The sequence below is a fragment of the Staurois parvus genome, unplaced genomic scaffold (genome assembly GCF_062004578.1).
Source record: "Staurois parvus isolate SC_StPar_1 unplaced genomic scaffold, SC_StPar_1.0 ptg000619l, whole genome shotgun sequence".
Taxonomy (NCBI): Eukaryota; Metazoa; Chordata; class Amphibia; order Anura; family Ranidae; genus Staurois; species Staurois parvus.
The window spans coordinates 3,074,587-3,101,157 of NW_028318415.1; the positions used below are offsets into that span (position 1 = coordinate 3,074,587).

A 26,571-nucleotide genomic window follows, 5' to 3' on the forward strand; every position below is an offset into this window, starting at 1 on the left:
GAAAAGCACACACAACCTGTGTTTAACAATGCAGTGCACACAACGCATGGTATAAGCATTGTGATGTGCTGCACTGTGTGTTGGGCTCTGTTGTACAATACATTGGGGTGCCATTCACAATGTGGCAACTGCATTAATACATGCAATTTAGTGCAAGTTGCCATAATGCAAAAATGTAAATGGCCCTGAATCTTTTCTAATATTTTCAGTAAGCACGACAATAGTTTCCCAAGAACAGTAGCATTACCTGATTTATAAAAAGACCTTCAACTTCGAATGGCAATCTTTTGGAGGGGCACTATGTGATTTCTTTCTTTTAGTGGCCTGCTTCATATCTCACTACATTTTAAAGGGATTGAGGACAGTACTCTTGCCATCTTAAATTACAAAATGTATTCATGGTGTTTGTTTTGGATCATTGCACTTTGAGCTTTGAATCACAGACTCACAGAATGATAGTCTGACAATATATTGTGGTGCTGGCTGAAAATGTGAAATTCTTTGGCCCCTAAATTACTAAAAGCCATCTAGACCCAGAGACATCAAAGCAAAGCCAGCATTTTCTCTGCACTGTGCCACAGAGCTGAGATACATTTTCTTGTTGTGTTTTTTTTTTCTTTGAGACTAAAGCATCCAAGGGGCCAATGGTTACTCTCAGAGAGTCACATATGAAGAGGGAGAGACTATTCAAAGAAAAACAAAAACCTGAATACTTTCAACCAACAGGGACTAAAACTGGTCAGGACTGAGGGGAATATGTATGGAAGATAAAAATGTGTTTCCTTTTGTAAGAGACCAGAAACCCAGAAGAGTGGAATTGCCAGTGCTGCCCCTCTGAAACATGATCTGTAGTGGATCACTTTTCAGAGGGCAATTATTTTACATTTAGAAACATTGAATTGCAATTTCCACTTTTTTGACAAATTTTCCAGCAATGCCAAATCATGTTAGATGTTACAGAATGTGACAAAAGCGTAAGAAGGACAGAACACACAAAGAAGATGGGGAACACACAAAGCTTTATTGAACTATGAAAGACACTCAATTCGGAAAGTTCATGGCACTCCGCGACATGCGGCTTGTAGGGACACCCATGGTAAGCGGGCTCACGGGGACTCAACGGGACCTTGGCAATGGGATCTGACTTTAGCACAACCCCCGCACAGCTTACTAGGGACAACATCAGGCTCACGAGGACTCAACGGGACCTTGGCTGTGGAGTCTGGCCTCAACACAGCTCCCACATAGCGTACTAGGGACAACATCAGGCTCACGGGGACTCAGTGGGACTTTGGCTGTGGAGTCTGGCCTCAACACAGCTCCCACACAGCGTAGTAGGGACGACATCAGGCTAACGGGGACTCAACGGGACCTTGGCTGTGGAGTCTGGCCTCAACACAGCTTCCACACAGCGTACTAGGGATAACATCAGGCTCACGGGGACTCAACGGTATTTCGGCTGTGGAATCTGGCCTCAACACAGCTCCCACACAGAGTACTAGGGACAACATCAGGCTCACGGGGACTCAACAGGGCCTTGACTAGGGGGGCTGACCTCAGCACAGCTCCCACCCAGCTTTCTAGGGACATTGGGCTCACGGGGACTCAGCAGGACCTTGACTAGGGGGGCTGACCTCAGCACAGCTCCCACCCAGCTTTATAGGGACATCGGGCTCATGGGGACTCAGCAGGTAGCGATGGCTCAAGCACTCAGGGGCATCCCAGGTAGCTAAACTCCGGGCGCGCCATGGGGCGGTTCAAGTAAGGGTAGTCTGGGCATGCAATAGGGGCAGCTCATGACAAGGGTGGTCTGAGTGCACAATAGGGACAGTTCATGACACGGGTGGTCTGTGCGCACAACAGGGACAGTTCATGACACGGGTGGTCTGAGCGTACACTAGGGACAGTTCAGGACAAGGGTGGTCTGTGAACACAATAGGGACAGTTCATGACATGGGTGGTCTGTGCACACACTAGGGACAGTTCAGGACAAGGGTGGTCTGTGCACGTAATAGGGACAGTTCATGGCAAGGGTGGTCTGGGCACACAATAGGGGCAGTTCATGGCTTCTAGGGACACTCACGATAGGCGTCTTGCAGATGCTCAGCAGCAGGCGGCTTCCGGGGGTGGGTAGGCAACTTGCGGATGCTCAGCAGCAGGGGCTTCCAGAGGGAGGCAGGCGATTTGCGGACACTCAGCAGCAGGCAGCTTCCAGGGACAAAACGGTCAGCAGACAGGGTGGCTTCCCAGGGCCCCAGCAAACAGCAGACAGGGGCGGCTTCCCAGGGACCCTCAGCAACGGACGGCGGCCGTCACAGCGGCCAGCTTTTAAGGGGACAGCAGCAATTAGGAGGCAGGGGCCCTCACAGTGGCCAGCTTCTACAGGGGCCCAACGATCAGCAGACAGGGCAGCTTCCCAGGGCCCAGCAATCAGCAGACAGGGGCGGCTTCCGAGGGACCCTCAGCAATGGACGGCGGCCCCCACAGCGTCCAGCTTTTCAGGGGACAGCAGCAATTAGCAGGCAGGGGCCCTCACAGTGGCCAGCTTCTCCAGGGGCCCAGCGATCAGCAGGCAGGGGCCCTCACAGTGACCAGCTTCTCTAGGGGCCCAGCGATCAGCAGGAAGGGCCCTCGCAGCGGACAGTTTGCCAAGAACAGCAGCGGGAGTCATGGCTGTGGGGTCTGACCTTTGAGGAGGGGGGCTCATGCAGAGCGCTCAGGGGGATGGCTGAGGAGGCCTGGTCCCCACCTGGACCTCCCACAACAGCGGTGGCCCCAGGGACAGCAGCGGGAGTCATGGCTGTGGGGTCTGACTTTTGAGGAGGGGGGCTCATGCAGAGCGCTCAGCGGGATGGCTGCGGAGGTCCGGTCCCCAACCGGACCTCCCACGACAGCAGTGGCCCCAGGGACAGCAGCGGGAGGAAGAGACTAGCCGGCTCCCGCGCCAGCCTTTTAAAGCTCCCAGGACGCTTCCGGGTTGCCCCGGCAACGGCCGGCCCAGCCCTGAGGCATGCCGGCCTTTGTCACTGGAGGGCGCAGAGCGTGGGAAGCCCCTGTGGCTGCGCTGTGTCCACCAGGGGCACACAGAGACATCTCGGCGGTCTGCTGCTGGGGTCTCCTGGCAGGGGGTCACAGCTCCTCCGCCTAGATTGCCAGATGAGCTGTGATCCCCACCGCAGGGGTCCCCTCCCCCCATCCCGCACAGCCTGGCTTCAGAGGCTGTGTGCAGGATGAGGACGTGGCAAGGGGGGAGGAGGGGGGAGGGTGAAGGCACACCGTGACACAGACACCCCCAGGGATATCAACCCTTTTGCACACCTTTGCGTAATCAGCAAAAAGACATACCTTACCCAACAAACCTTTAGTTATATCACTTACATATAAATAAAATACAACAGGACCTACTAGAGAGCCTTGTGGTAGACCACTAGTGATGGTCTCGATTCCAAGTGAACCACATTTACATCCACGCTCTGGTATCTAACCTTTCGCCAGCTGCATATCCACTGAACCACCCAAGGGCAAAGTCCTAGCTTGTACAACTCTTGTATTAGATCATAATGTGGAACTGTATCAAATGCCTTGCTGAAATCAAGATATGTTATGTCCGCAGCACCACCCTGGTCCAAAACATTGGTAATATAGTCACAAAAATCCAATCAGATTAGTCTGACATGATCTGCCCACAGCAAAGCCATGCTGCTTTGGATCCAACAAGTTGTGTTTTTTTAAGTGATCAATGATCCTTCTTTTCAGGAGTGATTCCATTAACTTGACTACTACCGATGTTAAACTCACTGGCCTACTACCTTGCTGCCCGCTAACTGCACCCTGAGAGGTTGCATGTTCTTTTTTAGGTGGACGGTCATGGGGTGGTAAACCACCTGTTTTATCGCCCCCATCCCTGGTTGCCGTGTGAACGAGGTTGAAATAAACATCTTGCACCTTCATTATATAGTATATGTTAGAAATTCCACTTTAGGTCCATAATTTGACACTGCAAATTATGGAGTAGGAAGAGGGGAAAAATACTTATGCAAAGAGCTATTAATAAATTATCTGTGAAACTAGAATTCTGTAAAAAGTATAATGGAAAGCAAAATCAGTAATCAGCAATGGGGTTGGATGAGTGCTGCTTCCATCTTACATTGTCTTTTTTTTTTTCTTAGTTTAGCAAAATTAATAGTTACTAAAATGTTACCAAAAACCTTTTATATAAAGTGCTTTCAAATTTATTATAAAAACTACACAACCTTAAATTCAAAGTAAAAGATCAAAGTAGTATGTTCTGACAGTATCATATAGAAAATATGAAAGCTGAAGCACATACCTTTTCTATTAGCATATTGGTCATGCAAAATTACTATTTTATAAATTTCAGTTACATACATAATCAAACATGCACAGGTTATGGACTTGTCTATATTAAAAGAAACATCTGGACAGCATATACTGTATCTGTTTAGAATGAAAGAAGATAACTCGCATATCAGGTAAGCTCATAATGCAGTGCATTAACAATTTACAAATAGTACATTTTAAAGTTCAACTCCGCGCACACAATTTTTATTTATTCGTATTTCTTATAAAATTCAAAAACAATATAAAGCCACTTTGTGTTCACCAAATGCCTATGCAAGCCCAGATATGACCTTGTAATAGTAGAGGTGACATTGTCAGACAACATGCAGAGATCATAGCTGTGGGTAGAGCCCAGGAGATCCTCTCCCCACAGGCTGCATGAGAAAAACTATGAATTTTGAATTTTGGAAGACGTCTATAATTACTATTTTAATCTATTTTTTTCCATTCTACTCTATTCTTTTCTATTTCTTTATATTCTTTTCTATACCATTGTTTTATTCTATTCCTTTCATTTTATTCTATTCTATTTATTCTATCCTCTTATATTCTGCTCTAGTCTGTTTTATTCTATCCTTTTATTTTCCATTCTATTTTATTCCTTTCTTTTGTATTCTATTCTAATCTATAAAGCAGTAGGAATCCGCATCTTATTTCACTTTTATACCTTACTGTCGTTTTTGCAATATGTTTCAACTTCAAATTCATTTTCAAATTAGAAAAAATTTTAATAATTTAAATTAGTCATATTCATTATGTTAGAATGATTCTTTTTGGAATGTGTTGTATATTACGATTTGTTTGCTATATTTGTTATTTTCAAATATAAATGTTTATTATTATTTCAAAAATCAAAATTTAAATTTAAAATTTTTATAGTTTTTTCATATTTTTTATTGAAATATATTATGCTCAGACAGGTAGCAAATTACAGGGTCATAAAATACAAGTCTTAAGGCAGTCTGCAATGGCCACCAAACTAGACATCCATATCACCAAACAGTCAGTATGTGTACCACTGTGAAAATTAGTAGATAACCAGTCAGATAAATAATTTCCTATCTGAGCAATTTTCCCATCAAATAAAAAACAAAAGGACATGAGGCCCCACATCTGGGACAGCTAGGAGGGTTAATACAGAAACTGTAAAAGAGAAATCAAAAGGGAAATGAAGGCGAAAGGAGAGAAGAGAATAGGAAAAAAAGGGTGGGGGGGATGGGCATGTGAGTGGAGGGAGGGGGGAGGGAATGAAAAAATGTGAGGGGGAGGGTCTCCACCCCTAAGTTGCAAGGATTGAGCCATGTTCCTCAGAATATTTATACAGAGACCAATAGAACCACTTCCCTCTAAATTTCTCTGCTTTGCCCTGTGGATCTCTGCCACATACCCAACCACGTCAATAGTGTACAAATTTCAATTCTAATTTATTAGAATTTATTAGAATTTTTTTCTAATCTATTATTTTCTATTCTTTTATTTTCTATTATATTTAGTTCTGTTTTATTCTATACCTTTATTTTCTATTCTCTTCTATGCTACTCTATTCCTTGATTTTCTATTCTATTTTATTATTTATCTCCTATTCTATTTCTTTTATTTTCTATTCTGTTTTATTCTACTCTCTGTTCTCCTTTATTTTCTATTCCATTCTGTTTTACTCTATTCTATTCTATTCTATCCAGCAGCCTAAGTAGGAGTCAACATCTTATTGAACCTTTATACCTTTCTGTATTTACTGCAAAATGTTTCCATTTTGAATTGGAATTATTTTTCAAATTCATATTCAAATTTGTATTTGGATCATTTGTTTCCTTATAATTTATTTAGTATTAGTTAAAATCTGTTATGATTGTGATTTGGAAATTCATATACATCTAAATCTCTGAATAATGAAAATTTCATCCGAATTTCAATTCATACTGAAATGAACTGCACATGTCTGTATCTCTTTAGATATTCCAGCAAAGGAGAAATAATCCCAGAAAATCGTAAAAATTACCTCTCTATTTTGCAGTATTTGCTCAATAAATAATTTGAGAAATAAAAACTCCTTATCAAAGAGATTTTTTTGTGTTGACCCATCTGGTTATATTACACATAGTATAGAAGAAATACTGTATATAAAAATTGATTGTAGACTGTAGATCTAACAGTTGCCTCACAACCCTGATATTTTAGCTGTGCCATTTTTTATTCTTCTATTGCTATACAGACAGCATTTCTATGCTGGGCACAGTTTCAGTAAAAAAATACAATTTGCAAGTTCTTTGCCTCAGCATGTGTTCTTTAGGCTCTGTTTTCAAAGAATAAAAACTGAGTCACTGCTTCATTAAAATTTAACATAACCGGCTACATAAAATACACATCAAGGAAACCACTAGGTGTGTGTACGCCTTTGCTCAGTCTGTAAAATTAGGACTTGTAGTGACTTGCAAATATTACCTTAACCACGGTTATCTTAACACATTCATCATTATTTCCTTATATCAATTAAATAAAATTAATGTACATGATGAAATGAATTGTTTTGTATAATGAAATCAAATATTAAATAAAAGATGCCACTTTTCACGTCTGTCAGCCAAAAATCATATGAATGCAGTGTATTGCTGCGCTCTCATATAAAACATGCATTTGTTACATAAAAGTTCCATTTCAGCCATCATTTTTTTTAAATGTTTCAAAAGACAAGGCCTTCTTTGTTTTAGACAGAGACAGAGTGGGGAAGGGTTAGAACCCCAGTCAGTTTTTTTTTCCGTTGCGGTTTGTATTCTCAGTAGAAAGATTAGCTCTCTCTATTATTCAGGGTGCTGGTTGTCACCAGGACTGAAAGTGGACATGTGCGGTTTGTTTCGTTCTGAATTACAATTTAGACAAAATTTGTATTATTCGGAAATTCGGATGTATCCAAATTTCTGAATACAATAACAAATTTCAACTAATCCAAATAAAACATTAACAAAATGTATTTGTTTCATTCAGATGTTAGAAACATCCAAATAAAATAAATGATTCAAATTCATTCGATAGTAGCTGGTTGTTAAGGAGCGGCCTGCCATGCACAGTGTCCTTAACTACTTGCCCTCCGGAGGATTTACCCCCCTTCATGACCAGGCCATTTTCTGCTGTTCAGCACTGCATTATTTCCACTGGTAATTGCGCGGTCATGCAATGCTGTACCCAAACTAAATTTCACTATATGAACCACTGATGTATTCATACATGTTTATCATATCTCCCCCCTTACTCTCCTCTTCTCAAGAGAGAATAAATTCAATTTCCTCATAGTTGACCTCCTCCATGCCTCATATCAGTTTGGTTGCTGTCTCTGCACTTTCTCCAGTTCTTTTTGTGAATTAGTGCCCAAAACTGAACTGCATATTCCAGATGAGGTATTACTAATGATTTGTACAGGGGTAATATGATATCTCTCTCTCTGGAGTCTATACCTCTTTTAATACAAGAGAGGATTTTGCTCGCTTTAGATATATATCTAGATATACAGGTAAAACTCAAAAAATTAGAATATCGTGCAAAAGTTAATTTATATCAGTAATGCAACCTAAAAGGTGAAACTAATATATGAGATAGACTCATTACATGCAAAGCAAGATAGTTCAAGCCGCGATTTGTCATAATTGTGATGATTATGGCTTACAGCTCAGGAAAACCCCAAATCTACAATCTCAGAAAATTAGAATATTGTGAAAAGGTGCAATATTCTAGGCTCAAAGTGTCCCACTCTAATCAGCTAATTAAGCCATAACATAATGAAATAATGTAGAGTATGGAGGAAGAATTGAGAGGCACACACTGCAAGATGCTTGAGTCCAGTATGAAGTTTCCACAGTCTGTGTTGATTTGGGGAGCCATGTCATCTGCTGGTGTTGGTCCACTGTGCTTCATTAAGTCCAGGGTCAACGCAGCCATCTACCAGGAGATTTTGGAGCACTTCATGCTTCCTTCCGCAGACGAGCTTTATGGGGATGCTGACTTCATTTTCCAGCAGGACTTGGCACCTGCCCACACTGCCAAAAGCAACAAAACCTGGTTCAATGACTGTGGGATTACTGTGCTTGATTGACCAGCAAACTCGCCTGACCTGAACCCCATAGAGAATCTATGGGGCATTGCCAAGAGAAAGATGAGAGACATGAGACCGAACAATGCAGAAGAGCTGGAGGCCACTATTGAAGCATCCTGGTCTTCCATAACACCTCAGCAGTGCCACAGGCTGAAAGTTTCCATGCCATGCCGGATTGAGGCAGTAATTGCTGCAAAAGGGCCCAAACCATGTACTGAGTACATATGCATGCTTATACTTTTCTGAGGTCCGATATTGTTCTATGTACAATCCTTGTTTTATTGATTGCATGTAATATTCTAATTTTCTGAGATTGTGGATTTGGGGTTTTCATGAGCTGTAAGCCATAATCATCACAATTATGACAAATCACGGCTTGAACTATCTTGCTTTGCATGTAATGAGTCTATCTCATATATTAGTTTTACCTTTTAAGTCGCATTACTGAAATAAATGAACTTTTACACGATATTCTAATTTTTTCGAGTTTCACCTGTACATAGTGGATGATTTGTAGTTTACATAGGAGAGATAATATTTTTTGTCTTCATTGCAGATAACAGGATGTGACATGGACACTGCATTTCTGGCAAGATCAGCAAAGACTTTCTGCACTTGCTGAAACTGTTCTTAGCACGCAAAAAGAAAACAAATGCAGCTACTACATACAGTATAAGGACTAGTAACCTGCAGTAGATTACATTTTGTTCTTTTGTTATGTCATACTTTTAGAAAGTAGATATTTAGTACTTTTTTGGGTAGTAATGTGCTTCAGCAGTGCAAATTGCTCAACTGGCATGACTAACCTCAGTTTGTGTGATTGGTGTAGTTCGGTGTGATGTCGATCAGTTAGAGCCCGGCTTATAATAAAGGTACCTGTGTCATACACTACATCTCCAAGGTTTCTTTTTTGTTACATCTTACAGCTGATCAAACTTCAGTACCATGATAGATGTATTAGAACATGTAGGGAGTTTGAGGTCAGTTCAGGAAAGGAGAAAATGAGATGAGGCGTTGATGTTTGCCTTACGTATTTACCTAGCTACCTGCTGTATGCAATCACTTATGTTTTAAGAACAAAGTCTTTGTGGCATAAAGCTGGCACACTAGGATGCTTTGGGCTGTTCTCCATCAAAAAGCAGACATTAATTTATAAAGAGCAAAGAAATGCAGACACTAATAATAATTAGTGTTGTTTTATAGCTTTTGTCTGAGATCTTTTTTTGTGTTATTCAGTCATCACATATTTAATTTTAAACAAAAGTTTCACTGTTATTTATCTAGCTCTTGCTAAACCCTTTATGTTTGTATTAGTAATGCTTAGCCACCAAGGGCTGCTGCAATGACCTTGCATCGACTTTGCTTAAAAGTAGTTTGCAATACAAACAGTGCAGATCCACTTTCATCTTCTCCTTTACATATTCATGTGCCTTTTGCTAACATTTATAATTCCGGTCAATACATCGACTGCCTCTGAAGTCTGTCAAAATAAAATACTAAAAATAGCCGAATTTAAGTACATATTAAAATGTGTTCAGGATAACCATAGTGGCATTGTAAGATTAGGGTGGACTTAGCTTCAGTTATATTATGTTATATTAAGTGGATGCATTCTAAATAATGTTAATAACACCTTGCAGTTATTTATTCATTTTTACAGAGATCACAGTACTCCCTCTGAGAATGCCTTTGTCTTATTTTTTTTTTCTCCAGAAGCAAGGAGCCATCTTTGTTCAGGCATTATCCATCATCTTCTTCCTGGATTGAGACTCTGGTTTAAAAATGACCCTAATGTAAATCCTGGTGTTTGTGCAGTTCCCAGCTGTATTTACCAATGTCTAAACGCAGATAAACCCGTGTTACAGCCCGTCACCTTGTAACTTGCTACTTAGACATTACAATGTTGCAGTCTGATCTTTTGAGGAAATGCTGCCTGTAGCAGAATGATGACATCATCTCAGCCTATTATTATTATACAGTATTTATAAAGCGCCAATGGTTCGCTCAGCGCTGTACATTACAAAGGGAGACAGAACATGTGACAGAACAATACCAATACAATGCAAAACATGAGGGGATTGAGGGCCCTGCTCTTTCAAGCTTACAATCTAGGAGGGAGGGGATAGTGGTACAGGAGGAGATAGCTGTGGGGGATGGAGTGGTAGGAAGAGTGGAGGAGGTCGGCAGGTTAGCAGAGGGTGGGGTAGGCTTCCCTGAAGAGATGGGTTTTCAGGGTGCGCCTAAAGGAGAGGAGAGTAGGTGATAATCTGATGGGTTGGGGTAGGGAGTTCCAGAGGATGGGTGACACCCTGGAGAAGTCCTGGAGGCACGCATGGGAGGAGGAGACCAGGGAACTAGAGAGAAGGAGGTCTTGTGAGGAGCGGAGTGTGCGTGCTGGGCGGTACTTGGATATTACGTCAGTGATGTAGTTTGGGGCAGTATGGTGGACAGCTTTCTACGTCAGTGTTAGGATTTTGAATTTGATCCGTTGCGCAATCGGAAGCCAGTGGAGGGATTGGCAGAGGGGGGTGGCGGAGATGGAGCGGTTGGAAAGGTGAATGAGTCTGGCAGCCGTATTCAGGATCGACTGAAGCGGGGATAGCCAGCGGCGAGGCAGGCCAGTGAGGAGGGAGTTGCAGTAGTCGAGTCGTGATATGATGAGGGAGTGGATGAGCTGTTTAGTGGTTTCTGGGGTTAGGAACGTGCGTATTTTGGCGATGTTGCGGAGGTGGAGTCTGCACGAGTTTATTAAAGATTGGACTTGGGGCTGGAAGGATAGGTTGGAGTCCAGAATGACACCAAGTGGGGCGGGTTTGATGGTGGCGTTGTTGGATGTGACGGAGAAGTCAATGGGGGGTGCTGTCCGGGCTGGGGGGAAGACAAGAAACTCGGTTTTGGAGAGGTTCAGTTTAAGGAAGTGGAGCGACATCCAGTCTGATATGTCGCTCAGTAGGTGTGTGATTCGGGCAGAGACCGAGGGGGTGAGGTGGGGGGTTGAGAGATAGATTTGTGTGTCAGCCTAGGCAAAGTCACTGGACTGAAGCTCAGGTACTATGTTTTAATGTTGAAGGTGGCACATTTTTGAACCCTCTTTTTACTTCTGTATATTGTGATATGTCAGGAATTTATTTATGCAGATTTAAAGTTACAGGAAGGTCCATTTAAAAGCAATACTTTATATAATTTTGTCCTCTTATTAGGATTTCATTATCATTAATATAAATGAGCAGCAAGCAATATAGTGATCTTTCTGTGGTTCAGACATCAAGGGCATGACTTCATAGGAAAATGTAAGTGGAATAATAGTGATCTTGATGTTGGTGTGGTATCACCAATGGGAGAGCTGAATATATGACATGGCTCTAGGTTGTAAGTCTGTAGTATACCTACCGTAAAATCAATTCTTTAAAGTCTGTGTTGTCAGCTACCAGCTACTTGATAGCATTTATATTCTGCACCTAATAGCTAACTAGTCACTATGAGTATCCCCTCTGTTTTTCTTTCCTATAATTTTTGTACAGACTGAAAAAAATATGCTTTTTTGCAATCGAGGTTAAAGAAACTTTATAATATTGTATACTGTGAAATAGAATCTGAATTTTTCCCATAGGCAACATAGAAAGTTCATTTAATTGGAACAACCATAAGCAATGTGCACTTTCCTTCCCCACACTCAGCCACTGCCCCAATCTGATAATAAACTGCCTGAGAGCCTGTGTACTTTATGTCTTAAGTTGCTAAGCTAACCAAATCATTTACAGCTTTTCTTTCCTACAGTTTATTTACAGTCTGAAAAAAAACACACTTCATTGGCAACAAGGTTAAAGAACCTTTATAATATTGTATACCTTGAAAATGAACCTGAATTTTTCCCATAGGCAACATAGAAGGTTCATTTTATGGGAGGAATCATAAGCGATGTACACTTTCCTTCTCCACATTCCACCACTGCCCCAATCTGATAACAAACTGCAATGTCAACTCAGCCTTCTGGCTATTGAGTTGCCTAACTGTACAGGCTTTCTGCCTACTGGAGCATTTTCCTTCTCAGGGTTTTGCAACAGCTCCTTAGCAGGATAGCTCAGGCGGGTACAGACTAGGATCTGAACACATCTGAACTCATCCCTGCTGATGAGTAGTGAGTGGGATACGGTCTTACTGTGAGAAAGAAAGTGCTCCAGTAGGCAGAAAGCCTGTACAGCCCATGCATATAGCCAATAGCCAGACAGCTGAGTTGACATTGTTTGTGTGAAGACAGACTGTGGGTATAACAGAACCAAAATGTTTTTTATATATATATATATATATATATATATATATATATATATATATATCCAGGAGAATAAAACTATTTTGCTGCTCTGTGTAATGATGATAACCCTTGTGGGGGCAGCTATTCTGTAAAATAACCTTTTTCCTTTCAATGAAAGTGGCCAGTGGATTGAGTCCTTGATAGTCTACATTTAAAGCTGAATTATTGACAAGCCCCTTGCAATGGCACCAGATGCTGCATCTGTGCCTCCCAGGCACACAAAAATACCAGAATTTAACATACATTTAAAAGCCAAGTGTGCATGTAGCACTTCATACTTTTATTTACACAGTCTGCTTATCACTAACCCAAGTGCTTCATTGTTAAATTTGGTACAAATTGTTGATTAAATTGAGGAATCATTCCTAAAAGAGTTTCAGCTAATATATCTTTCTGATGTTTCTCTAATGGTGCTATATCCCACCAATTTCTCACCTTTTTTTCCCATGTCACGCTTCAACATATCAGCTAATATATATCTTTTTTGCAACTGGCTTGCAAAAGAAACAATATTTCAACGACATTTAGAAGAGTCTTTTGCTGTTAAAATATTTTGGCTGCTATTGCTCGTCTATCTTTCTAAAAATGCTAGTTGCCATTCTACGTTGATTAGATATTTAAAATCACTTACCTGTAAGGCTTCAATGTTCGTAAACCAAACTTCAAGGCTTCCTTCCACATGCCAAGACTGATGCATGAATCCATGGCAAAGTCAAGAACCTTCAGCTGATGAATATTCTTGTCTGGCAGTCCACTGGTGTTGAGCAGTTTCCTAGCCAGATTTACAGCTTCTTCTCTTTCTGTTAGCATTAAGGATTTTATTTCCGAGCATTGGCAACCCTTCATAACTGCAACATGTTATCTTACTTTGTTAAACTAATATGACTTCTGTTTAAAACTGCCCATCATGCAACAAAGAAGACTGCCAACATCTAGTTGAATTACTGATGAGGTAGCTCCGAATTAAAGGCGAATAATGCAGTGAAAACTGCTATTTTTTCATTGTACATGTTCCCGGCTAGGGATTGTTTTTTAAATTTGACTTTAACATTTTAAACCATTGGTGATAGTCCTGAAACAGTATATGGAATGCGCACACTGTTTGGCAAGATTCTTTTTCCCATTGCCAGTGTTGATGTATTTGATTCTATTAGAATACACTGCAGGCTATGCAATGCAAGTGTGGTTACTGACGTGCAAAATGTCACCTTTAATTAAGTAAAACCAGCTTGCTATTTACTATTGCTAGCCTTAAGACTAAATGCTCAATTCTGTACAAAACAGAAGCCTACCTCTGCCAAATATGTCCATCTGTTGTCCCATAGGAAGCATTTTGTCCATACGCAGGCATGCGGTTGACATGAGCAGCTATCAGTTATATTAGGTCTCTGTGATGCTCACTGATCTCATCTTTAGCAAATGTTTAACATTATTGGAATCCCGTACCTAAAGTAAAATGGCTAGTAGAAGTTATTTACATTCTGCTGTTTTTGTCCTGTAATGCTGAAGACATTTATGCAAGCTACTTATACAATTCCAATGACAGTGTCCAGTGTCAGGAAGATACTTCAGAAACTATATCCACACCATTAACACAGACACATTAATCCAATTACCATGGAATGTTTAGATGTTAATTATGCAAGAACAGAATGGAAGGAGTCAAACTTGTGTTAACTTTATTTACAAAATCCCAGCCTTAGAGTGAGGATGTCTACATAGGTGTCACTTCTGCGATTTACATGGCTAAAGGTGTGAAGTATTGTCAAATCACTGGAGTAGAGATTTTAAAATTGCATCAAATGTGGAAGATTGATGGAATTGACACTCCCATCCCTGTTCAGAGGTGGTTGTTTCGAGTTTGAGGTAGATGGCCTCTTTCACACTTTATGCAAACAGTTATTCTCTCTTTTAAAAATGTGCTTTCGCTATCTTCAAAAGAATGTTCCTTTCCTCTAAGGTGTAGGAAGACTGCCAAGTCTTGACCTATAGAATTTGCCCTCCTATATTGGGCTATTTGTTTGTTGAGAAGACATACAAAGATATGCTCCATGGGGAGACAAAAAAAACAATGAACAAACAAATGGCCCAACCATAGTAAGGCAAATTCTACAAAAGTCAAGACTATACAACCTTACAACATAGGTGCAACATTTTGAAGCCATGCAGGACCTCTTCATCATACACGTGATGATTGGATTAAGATGTATTTGCTACCTGAGTGGAAATATATTTTGGGGTATCTTGCTGACACTCATTGGAATTGAAGTGGCTTGGAGAAGCTATGAATTGTCTTCAAGTGTCTTCAACATTACAGAACAAGTCTAGTTGAATGTGGCTAACTGCTACTAGTTATACCACGACCCAGAAAAATTAGAACTTTCACAAACATACAGGTGGATGGAATATTTAAATGTTGTAGATCTATGCCACAATCCTCACTTGTTACACACATGCTGCACTTTAGAGCTACCTGCTAGGGTCAAGTGTTATCTGTCTGATATAAGCAAAAAGGGTATTTGCAAGATTAGAGATTCATATCAGTGGGATTTCTATGGAAGTATAATGATATTATCGCAGTTCCCCCCTGGGCTAACAGATTAGCAGACCCCCGCTAGCTATACAAGGGAACACTTTTGTTGATAGAGATCATGCAGCAGGTGTTAAGTTGCTGTCAGTTAACTCTAGCTGCAGATGTTATATGACAAAAAGGATAAAGCCAAGTGTACTCTGTTCCCTAAGGCTGAATACTCCACTTTAAATCCAAGTTTGCATAAATAACGTTGACAGCTTAGCCTGCATTTTCTCGTGAACAAATGAAAAACATTGAAATAAAAACTTAAATGAATTGTAAACTCTTTATTCTATACAGCTAACTCCAGGCAAGTCAACAAGAACATACATAGAGGTCTCTTATCCATCACACTAGTCTATGCCTCCATTAAAAAAAAAAAGTCTCAAGTTTCTATAAAAATGTAATTTCAAGCCTCAAAATCATGGTCTGTCAAAGTACTGCCCACTGTATGCAGGTTTGGTGACATTTAATGCCACTCAGAAACTACAATTCTTTGAACTCTTTTGAAGCACCACCATATTATCATCATAAAAAAGGCAGCAAAAAATTATTGTCACAAAAATAATAATAAACATAGGTCATTGCTTTGGTATTCAGTCGTGAATTGCCATTCTTGGAGATTAATGTTACAATATTGCCTGGCAAGAACACTGTCTTAAAAAATAACATCAAAAAATGACATCACCAAGTATAGTACAGGGGGAGGGGATGGGGGTGGTGCTTCACTGCAAATTGGATGTAGAGGAAAGAATGCTAGTCTGAAGAACAGTGATGGGCAGCTATTGCACAGGCTAAAAACAGGATGAATGCTGATTGGGCAAAGGATAATGAATGTTGAACTAAATAGGACATACAGTTGTGTTCAAAATAATAGCAGTGTGTTGAAAAAAGTGAATAAAGCTCAAAATCCTTCTAATAGCTTTTATCTCCATACACACAAATGCATTGGGAACACTACACATTCTATTCCAAATCGAAACATGAAGAAAAATATATCAAATTTGTGTTGTTCCTCTAAAAAAATTGAAGAAAAGTGAATATTAGACTGTTTAAAAAATAGCAGTGTTTGTATTCTTCTTTACAAACTCAAACATTCACTATATAAACTGAAATATGTTTGAAGATTTTGCTTTCCTTTGAATCACTTAATTAATATTTAGTTGTATAAGCACTGTTTCTGAGAACTGCTGTACATCTGTGTTACATGGAACCAAACAACTTCTGGCACCTGTGAACAGGTATTCCAGCCCAGGATGATTGGACTACATTCCACAGTTCTTCTTGGTTTCTTGGTTTTGCCTCAGAAACTGCATTTTTTATGTCACCCCACAAGTTTTCTATTGGATTAAGATCCGGGGATTGGGCTGGCCACGCCATAACGTCAATCTTGTTGGTCTGGAACCAAGATGTTGCATGTTTACTGGTGTGTTTGGGGTCGTTGTCTTGTTGGAACACCCATTTCAAGGACATTTCCTCTTCAGCATAAGGCAGCATGACCTCTTCAAGTATTCTGATGTGTTCAAACTGATCCATGATCCCTAGGTTGCGATAAATAGGCCCAACACCGTAGTATGAGAAACATCCCCATATCATGATGCTTGCGCAACCATGCTTCACTGTCTTCACAGTGTACTGTGGCTTGAATTCAGTGTTTGGGGGTCGTCTGACAAACTGTCTCCGGCCACTAGACCCAAAAAGAACACTCTTACTTTTATCAGTCCAGAAAATGTTGCGCCATTTCTCTTTAGGCCAGTCAATGTGCTCTTTGGCAAATTGTAACCTCTTCAGCACATGTCTTTTTTTCAACAGTGGGACTTTGCGGGGGCTTCTTGCAGATAGCTTGGCTTCACATAGGCGTCTTCTAATTGTAACAGTACTCACAGGTAACTTTACACCTTCTTTGATCTTCCTAGAGCTGATTGTTGGCTGAGTCCTTGCCATGGCTATTCTTCTATCCATTCGAATGGTAGTTTTTCGCTTTCTTCCACATCTTTCAGGTTTTGGTTGCCATTTTAAAGCATTTGCGATCATTTTAGCTGAGCAGCCTATCATTTTCTGCAATTCTTTATATGTTTTCCCCTCTCCAATCAACTTTTTAATCAAGGTACGCTTTTCTTCTGAACAATGTCTGGAACAACCCATTTTCCTCAGAATTTCAGAGAGATATGCACTGTAACCAGCATGTACAACATTTGCTGCCTTCCTTCCTTAAATAAGGGCAACAATTGCCACCTGTTTTTCAAAGAATGAATGACCTCACTAATAGAACTCCACACCGCTATTATTTTGAACATTCCCCTTTCAATTAGTGATTCAATTACACAGAATTAGCAGCATGCATGTCATGACTGTTGGGTCTGTTGGATTTCTATTACTCTACTACACCTGCTAGTAAATTATTTGCCATGTAGAAATATAATTTCTACCAAAAACAGTGATTTATCAGGTTTGTGATGTCTGACTGCTATTATTTTGAACACAACTGTATGAAGGCATGCATGGTAATATCATGTGGTTTCTACTGTGTCCAGAATCAGCACTAAAGATTTAGTCTATTTTTATACAAAGTACACTTATTCTCCCTGCCTGCCTAGCTCCCATTCTAACCTAGATACATGCACCCAATATCTTCCTTGCTGCTGGCTGCACTTGTACAGTGGGGCCATCTCCTGAGAATAAGCATTTGTGATTAGTCATTGGAAGTGGTGGTTTATGACCTGCATCTTCAAGGTTGTGAGCCCCTACACACATTCTTTCCTGACATACAGTCCTTTCCTAAAAAAAACATTTAGCTGGAACCTATTAAATTACCCAGTATTTGCAAACAGTACATCCCTTCAAAAAATGCCCATTTTAGACAAAATAGTTTTAAGTGTGATGAAAAAAGAAACATTGCAAAGCATAAAACCCAATGTAGGTGATGTCTTTTTGCAGGTTCACTTGTGAAGGATACTGCCCTGGGAACATAATTGCTCCACTGCTGTGATTGAATGCTCCATCTCTTTAGAAGACTCAGAATCCCCTGCTAGCATGTCTTCATCCTGCTCCAACAAAAACACAAAATTGAATAGTTTTTGGCACAATTTGAAATAAGCTAAACAAGCTTAACTAAGCTTATTAACCTTTGTATCACATCTTTGGGATTTAGAGATAATATATTTTCAATTCAAAAACAAGAAGAAATTCTCAACAATGTTTTTCATTAATGTTTGTAACATGCTTCTTTAACCCTCCACCCACATTGTCTTAAAATGAATGGCTGCTTGAGGCTAACATTGCATTTAGGGAAGTTTAACATAGCAAAGGATGGTAGCATTGTGCTTACCTACACATGCAGTCATTAGTATAGGGTGCAGAAACGACAGTCAGAGTCTGCCAGTCTTAGAGCTGCCAACTGAGAGGGGAAGGGAGGGCTGGGGTTGCATGCACATATCTGGCTGTGATGAAAGATAGATATGGCTAATCTGAAGTTGGCATGGCTCAAAAGGTGTACCTAAATTAGTATGATTTAGTCATTATTAACCTGGTAAAGTTTTCCTTCTGTCTGAAAAAAGTAGAACTTCACTCTCCCAATCAACATTGATTTTTTTAAAATCCTTATTCTTCTAGCATTAGTAAATACATAGGAAAGTATATCATATTTACTTGTTTTTAACTTCTTTTTTTACATTTCTTCAGTTACTTCCTGGTTTCCATATTGAAAAATTAATTAAACAGAGTTTTTGGTTTGTGGTGCTCAAATGCAGTTTTAAGGCAGTTCATAATTCCTCAGCCTTCTCTTACCAAACTGCATCTGGTACAAATCAAGATTAAGTTAATTTACAAATTAAATAAAGAATTTTTTTGATTGTAGGTTTTTTTTGTAGTTTGACAATATAAAAAGGTTGAACAAAAAGAAAAAAAAAAGAAAAATAGTTGAGATAACAAGGGGAGGGGTGATTAGAGGATGGGGAAGAACAGTTAATGAGGCAAAAATAGGAGCAACTATGAGCAACTATAAAAAATAAAAGAAAAAGTCTTTATTTGAGCATAAGCACAGACCAAGATATATTGTAACAAATTCGTTACAGTGTATTTTTGACCTAAGCCTCCATTCATACACACCACATGCACCCTACATCCAATAACCTTTGCTAGCATCATACCATTAGAAAAAGTGGTGATAATTTAAAATCCTGTTAAATATTTAGGAATAGTATCAGTTTCTGTATACTCCGCTATATTGCTACTAGCATAGACTAAACCCTGTTGTAGACTTAGTATTGTGTGCCATCATATGCGACTAAATACTGTATGCATTTATAAAGTGGAAAATCCAGTACATCACATGCAGAAAGTCAATACTATATGTATTACACTTCTAAAGTGGAGAATCTACACTTACAGATTCTACACAAGCTAAATTTTAGTCAACACTAATTGACCATTCCTGCATTATGCTAAGAAACTAGAAAAAAATATTTGATCCTGGAGGGCTGCATACTCTAAAGATCAACCACAATCTTGCAGGACAACTAACCATCCACAAACTTTCAGTAAGTTCAAACTTCCTACCAGTATGACCTCAACATCCTTATCTCACAAAGAATGTGTATATGAGCATCTAAACCAGGGGTCTCCAAACTATGCCCCTCCCAGCTGTTGAAGTACTACAAGTCCCATCATGCCTCTGCCTCTGGGAGTCTTGCCTGTGGCTGTCAGTGTCTTGCAAGGCCTCATGGGACTTGCAGTTTCTTAACACCTGGAGGGCCATAGTTTGGAGACCCCTGATCTAAACAAAGGTATGGAAACACATTGCACTTTTAATTAAAATATCACCATTACTGCTTGCTAGTATAGAACTCTAGAATGGGGAAGCAAGGGGGATTTAAGTGAGTTTGAATATGGCATGGTTGTTGGTGCCAGACGTGCTGATCTGAGTATTTCAAAAACTGCTGATCTACTGGGATTTTCACACACAACCATCTGTAGGGTTTACAAAGAATGGTTAGAAAAAGAGAAAATATCCAATGAGCAGCAGATGTGTTGAAAATGCCTTGCTGATGTCAGAGGTCAGAGGAGAATGGGGAGGCTGGTTTGAGATGATAGAAAGGCAACAGTAACAAAATAACTACACAATAAAGTACTCAAATAACCACTAGTTATGACCAAGGTATGCAGAATACCATCTCTGAAACCACAATATGTTGAACCTTGAAGCAGATGGGCTACAGCAGCAAAAGACCACACCTGGTTGCCACTCCTGTCAGCTAAGAACAGGAAACAGAGGCTACAATTCGCACAGGCTCACAAAATAGACAATAGATGATTGGAAAAATGTTGCCTGGTCTAGTGAGTCTCGATTTCAGCTGTGACATTCAGATGGTAGGGTCAGCATTTGGCATAAACAACCTGAAAACGTGGATCCATCCTGCCTTGTATCAACGGTTCAGGCTGGTGGTGCTGGTGTAATGATGTGGGGGATATTTTCTTGGCACACTTTGGGCCCCTTAGTACCAATTGAGCATCGTTTAAACACCATGGCCTACCTGAGTATTGTTGCTGATCATGTCCATCCCTTTATGACTACAGTGTACCCATCTTCTGATGGCTACTTCTAGCAGGATAATGCACCATGTTACAAAGCTCAAACCATCTCAAACAGGTTTCTTGAGCATGACGATGAGTTCACTGTTCTCCAATGACCCCCACAGTCAACACATCTCAATCCATTAGAGCACATTTGGGATGTGGTGGAACGGGAGATTTGTGATGCTATCATGTCAATATGGCCAACATCTCTGAGGAATGTTTCCAACACCTTGTTGAATCTGTTCCATGAAGAATTAAGGCAGTTCTGAAGTCAAAAGGGGGTCCAACCTGGTACTAGCAGGGTGTACCTAATAAAGTGGCCAGTGAGTGTACATTTACATCAGTCTCTGCCCTCAAGGAGCTTACAATCTAAGGTCCTTAACTCACATTCATACATACACATACTAGGGCCAATTTAGATATGAGCCAATTAACCAAAGCATGTCATTGGAGTGTGTCACCGTGTAAATATTTTTAACCACTAATACAAGCAGAAACAAAAACATACAGTCAATAAATCATATTTCTCATTCTGGTTTAGTAAAGTATGGGTGTACTGAGGGCCAAGGGGAGAAAAACAAGGGGGCCAAACCCTCTAGGGACCCAAAGGAGACAGTGGGATCTGAGCCACACTATATTATATCAATCGAAAAAACTGAATATTTAAATTAAACAAACACATTACCTCTAAATGGAAGTTGATATACATCAAGTGCTTTTAAAAGTTCTACGATAGTGATGTTGAAACACTCTAGCCACAAACCTTCACTTGCTTCTGTTTATATTCTCTTCAAACCACATAATATTTTCCTTATTGTTAAATATATAATTTAAAGCCAACTATTACATTTGTAAACTTTTGGAAGCAGGACAACATATAAGATGTATCCAACACCCACCTCTACAGATATACCCGCTCCATTTCCATGGCCTTATATTAAAAAACAAATTCTCAAGCAGGCTATATCCCAACGGCTGACTTGTGAACAAGGCTGAAAACTCCCTGTATAGTAGCAATAGCACATGGTAAAAAAAACTTTATCAATACTCTGCTCTATACTTAGTAAAATACCCATATTTTGCAGGCAGGCAAAAAAAGTTTGATGTTGTAAACTTTTTATCTTTTATATGATTCAGTATTGCTGATGTGAAGTAGGAAAATATCATATATGTTGGAATTTGATATAGAATAAATATTGTCTTTATATTTCAATATATTTATTAAGGATTTTTAAAAACATTATACAGAAAGACAGAAAGCGCAACCCACCAACATGACGAATTGCAGAACATCAAGCAATAAAACAGTAAATTCAAGTACAATGTGTAGCAACATAACAAAATCGACCAACAAAGCGTAATGAGGAATACTCTGGTAACACAATATAATTAAAATAGTAGACAAAAATAGAGAGAACGAAAAATGAGGAAAGAACTGAAGAAGAAGATAAAGAATAAAACCCTGAAAAGAAATAAGAGAGAGGGCCAGCCAAGAGTCCGTTAAATAGCAGAAATATACTGGATCCATGGATCCCAAGTGCTCTCAAATGTAGAAGTGTTGTTGTTAAGCATACTAATAAGTTTATCATTAATCATAATCCAATTAAGTTTCTGTTTGACCAATTCCAGTGAGATTGTTGACTGTTTCCAACGTTTAGCTATCGTAACTCTCACCACCAACAGAATATAAAGAATCAATTTAACCAATTTCTTAGGAATATCAGTGGGCAATAAATGAAATGGAGCTACTTCAGGGAATCTACGAATATTAACCCCCCATTACCGAATAAAGGAAATCAAATAAACGGATCCAAAACCTAGTCACCACAGGGCACTTCCACCATATGTGGAGCATAGTACCCTCTTGTCCACAATGTCGAAAACAGTTGGGTGACACAGAAGGATACACTTTAGCAAGACGTGTAGGGACCAAATATCACCAAAGAAGCGTTTTGTAGTTAGATTCAATGAGTGTAGTGTTAATCAAGATTTTAGTATTAGCCGTAGTCTGCCAAGTGTCCAACTCCAGAGAAATATTTAAATCCCTTTCCCAATGTACCATATACGAGAGTTTAATATTTGGATCAACAAGGGAAGAATATATATTAGACAGACGACCTTTCACCGTCCCCGTAGCCCCACAGGAGATCTCGAGAGGGGTGAGTGTACAGGGTTCCATAAGTAATATAAGTTTGCTAGTGACAAAAGATATGATTTGATGATAGTGAAACAGATCGCTAGAAGGCAAGTGGCACTTTGTCTGAAAATATTGGAGAGAATATGGACGAAGTCCATCCAAGTAGTCCCCGATACGCAAAAAGCCCTTATTGATCCACCAGTGAAACACAGATGGTGTTAAACCAGGTGTGAATTCAGGATTACAAAAACTGGGGCCAGAGGGGTATGTAGTGAAAATAAAGGCTTACAGGCCTGCCATCTATCCCAGATTGTTAAAGAATATGATAATGTAGGGCAAAGGATGGGAGGACGCAACCGACTGGGAAGCCACATAAGGGAGCCAACAGCATACAAACGGCAAGATAGGGTCTCAATGCCTACCCATTGAGGCACATAGCCCCTAGCAGTAGTGCAGGAGAGCTGCGTTATCTGAGCAGCATGAAAATAAGTCATAAGATTAGGAAGTCAGAAACCGCCATGCTTTTTCGGAGAAAATGAAGTTGAATTATTGACCCGAGGACGTTTACCTCCCCATATAAATATAGAGACAGCAGATTGTAAAAGTAAGATTTCCCGTCTTTAGACCACAATCGGTAAAGTCCAAAAATAATATAGTAGTCTTGGCAGAAAAGTCATTTTAACGGAATTGATTCTACCGAACCAGGATAAAGGGAGATCTGCCCAATTATGTATACTGGTCCTGAGTCGTTTAAAAAGAAGGGGGTAGTTAGCACGATTTAGCAATGAAATAGAGCTCGTGAGATTGATCCGCAAATAGGGAAGAGAGCAGGGGGCCCATTGTAAATCGAAATTGTCCCGAAGATACTGAACCTCCGAAGTGGGCAAAGAAATATTTAAAGCAATTGTTTTAGAGCAATTCAGAGTAAGACCCGAGGCCATAGAAAATCGGTGAAATAAATGGAGGAGACTAGGTAAACACACTCGAAGAGCAGACACATACATAAGGACATCATCATCAAATAAGGAACATTTATGATTTCGTTGGCCACAGTAGATACCAGATATAGCAGGGTCAGAACGGATAGCAATAGCAAGTGGTTCCATTGCTAATGCAAAAATAAATATTGTTTTCATACTGATGCTGTGCCTCAAAAGTCCCCACTTTCAGGCCTTCCACACCTACACCTCCTCCCTCCATGCAGCCAAACAAGCCTACTTCCTGACCCTCATCAAGACCCTCTCCTCCATTCCTCGCCGACTCTTCTCCACCTTCAACTCTCTACTCTCGCCACCCCCACCTCCACCCAGCACCTCACTCACCGCCCTTGAGATTGACAATCACTTCAAAAACAAGATTGACACAATTCGCAAGGACATTGCCGCAACTCACACGCCCTCTCAACTCGTCCCCTCTCACACAGCTACCCCCTCATCCCCCCTCCCCCTCGACATTACCCGCAGGGACTTCGTCACTGCTCAAACTCCCTCCAACCCCGTTCCCCCTCACTCAGCTACCCCCTCATCACCCCTCTCCCACGGCCCCACCACTGCTCTGACCTCCACTTCCACCCCACCCTACATTCCTCATACTGAAGCTCCCCCAACACTCCGCACCTTTGACCTAACTACCATCGAGGAAGTCTCCAAGATCCTCTCTGATGCCCGCCTCACCACCTGCCCCCTTGACCCTATCCCCTCAAAACTCCTACGACCTCCCTCCCCCTCCATCCTACGCTCCCTCACCCACATCTTCAATCTCTCCCTCTCCTCAGGCACTTTCCCCTCCCCTCTGAAACATGCACACATCACCCCCATACTTAAAAAGCCCTCCCTGGACCCCAATGACCCGAACAACCTCAGACCCATCTCCCTGCTCCCATTTACATCTAAACTCCTTGAGCACCTCGTCTACACCCGCCTATGCTCTCACCTCAACGACAACAACCTCCTCGATCCCCTACAGTTTGGCTTCCGTCCCCTACACTCCACCGAAACCGCCTTACTCAAACTCTCCAACGACCTTCTAACCGCCAAAGCTAATGGCCACAATTCAGTGCTCCTACTCCTTGACCTCTCTGCGACCTTCGACACAGTCGACCGCCCCCTTCTCCTCAAAAAACTACACTCCCTCGGCCTCAGAGATTCTGCTCTCTCCTGGCTCTCATCCTACCTGTCACAACGCTCCTTCAGCGTTACCTATAATGCTACCACCTCCCCCTCACTCCCCCTCTCTGTTGGGGTCCCTCAAGGCTCTGTCCTTGGGCCCCTTCTCTTCTCCATCTATACCTCCTCCCTTGGCCAACTCATACACTCTCACGGCTTCAACTACCACCTCTATGCCGACAACACACAAATCTATCTCTCAACCCCCCACCTCACCCCCTCGGTCTCTGCCCGAATCACACACCTACTGAGCGACATATCAGATTGGATGTCGCTCCACTTCCTTAAACTGAACCTCTCCAAAACCGAGTTTCTTGTCTTCCCCCCAGCCCGGACACCACCCCCCATTGACTTCTCCATCACATCCAACAACGCCAATATCAAACCCGCCCTGCAGGCCAGAGTACTTGGTGTCATTCTGGACTCCAACCTATCCTTCCAGCCCCAAGTCCAATCTTTAACAAACTCGTGCAGACTCCACCTCCGCAACATCGCCAAAATACGCACGTTCCTAACCCCAGAAACCACTAAACAGCTCATCCACTCCCTCATCATATCACGACTCGACTACTGCAACTCCCTCCTCACTGGCCTGCCTCGCCGCTGGCTATCCCCGCTTCAGTCAATCCTGAATACGGCTGCCAGACTCATTCACCTTTCCAACCGCTTCGTTTCCGCCACCCCCCTCTGCCAATCCCTCCACTGGCTTCCGATTGCACAAAGGATCAAATTCAAAATCCTAACACTGACGTACAAAGCCGTCCACCACACTGCCCCGAACTACATCACTGACCTAATATCAAAGTACCGCCCAGCACACACACTCCGCTCCTCACAAGACCTCCTTCTCTCTAGTTCCCTGGTCTCCTCCTCCCATGCCCGCCTCCAGGACTTCTCCAGGGTGTCACCCATCCTCTGGAACTCCCTGCCCCAACCCATCAGATTATCACCTACTCTCCTATCCTTTAGGCGCACCCTGAAAACCCATCTCTTCAGGGAAGCCTACCCCACCCCCTGCTAACTTGACCGACCTCCTCCACTCTTCCCACCACTCCATCCCCCACAGCTATCTCCTCCTGTGCCACCATCCCCTCCTTCCTAGATTGTAAGCTTGAAAGAGCAGGGCCCTCAATCCCCTCATGTTTTGCATTGTATTGGTATTGTTCTGTCACATGTTTGTAATGTAATGTTTGTAATGTACAGCGCTGAGTGAACTATTGGCGCTTTATAAATACTGTATAATAATAATAAATAATATTCAATATACAGTACATTATCGTGGCACCAAAATACATTTTAACATTGTTAATATAAACAAAAATAAGACTGAAAATGTAGAAAACAACAATATTTTCAACTTTCTGT

At 41.1% G+C, this 26,571-nt stretch overlaps 1 protein-coding gene across 1 annotated transcript in view; it reads right to left on the reverse strand.

The window, feature by feature from the left end:
• SMYD3 (SET and MYND domain containing 3) overlaps positions 1-26,571 on the reverse strand; it is a 744,460-nt gene that overhangs the window by 99,010 nt on the left and 618,879 nt on the right. The window contains exons 10-11 of the mRNA XM_089693285.1: positions 18,287-18,374; positions 13,390-13,558 (exon numbers count right to left, since the gene is read on the reverse strand). Coding sequence (XP_089549411.1) covers positions 13,390-13,558; positions 18,287-18,374 — 257 coding nt within the window. The remainder of the gene's footprint in view (positions 1-13,389; positions 13,559-18,286; positions 18,375-26,571) is intronic.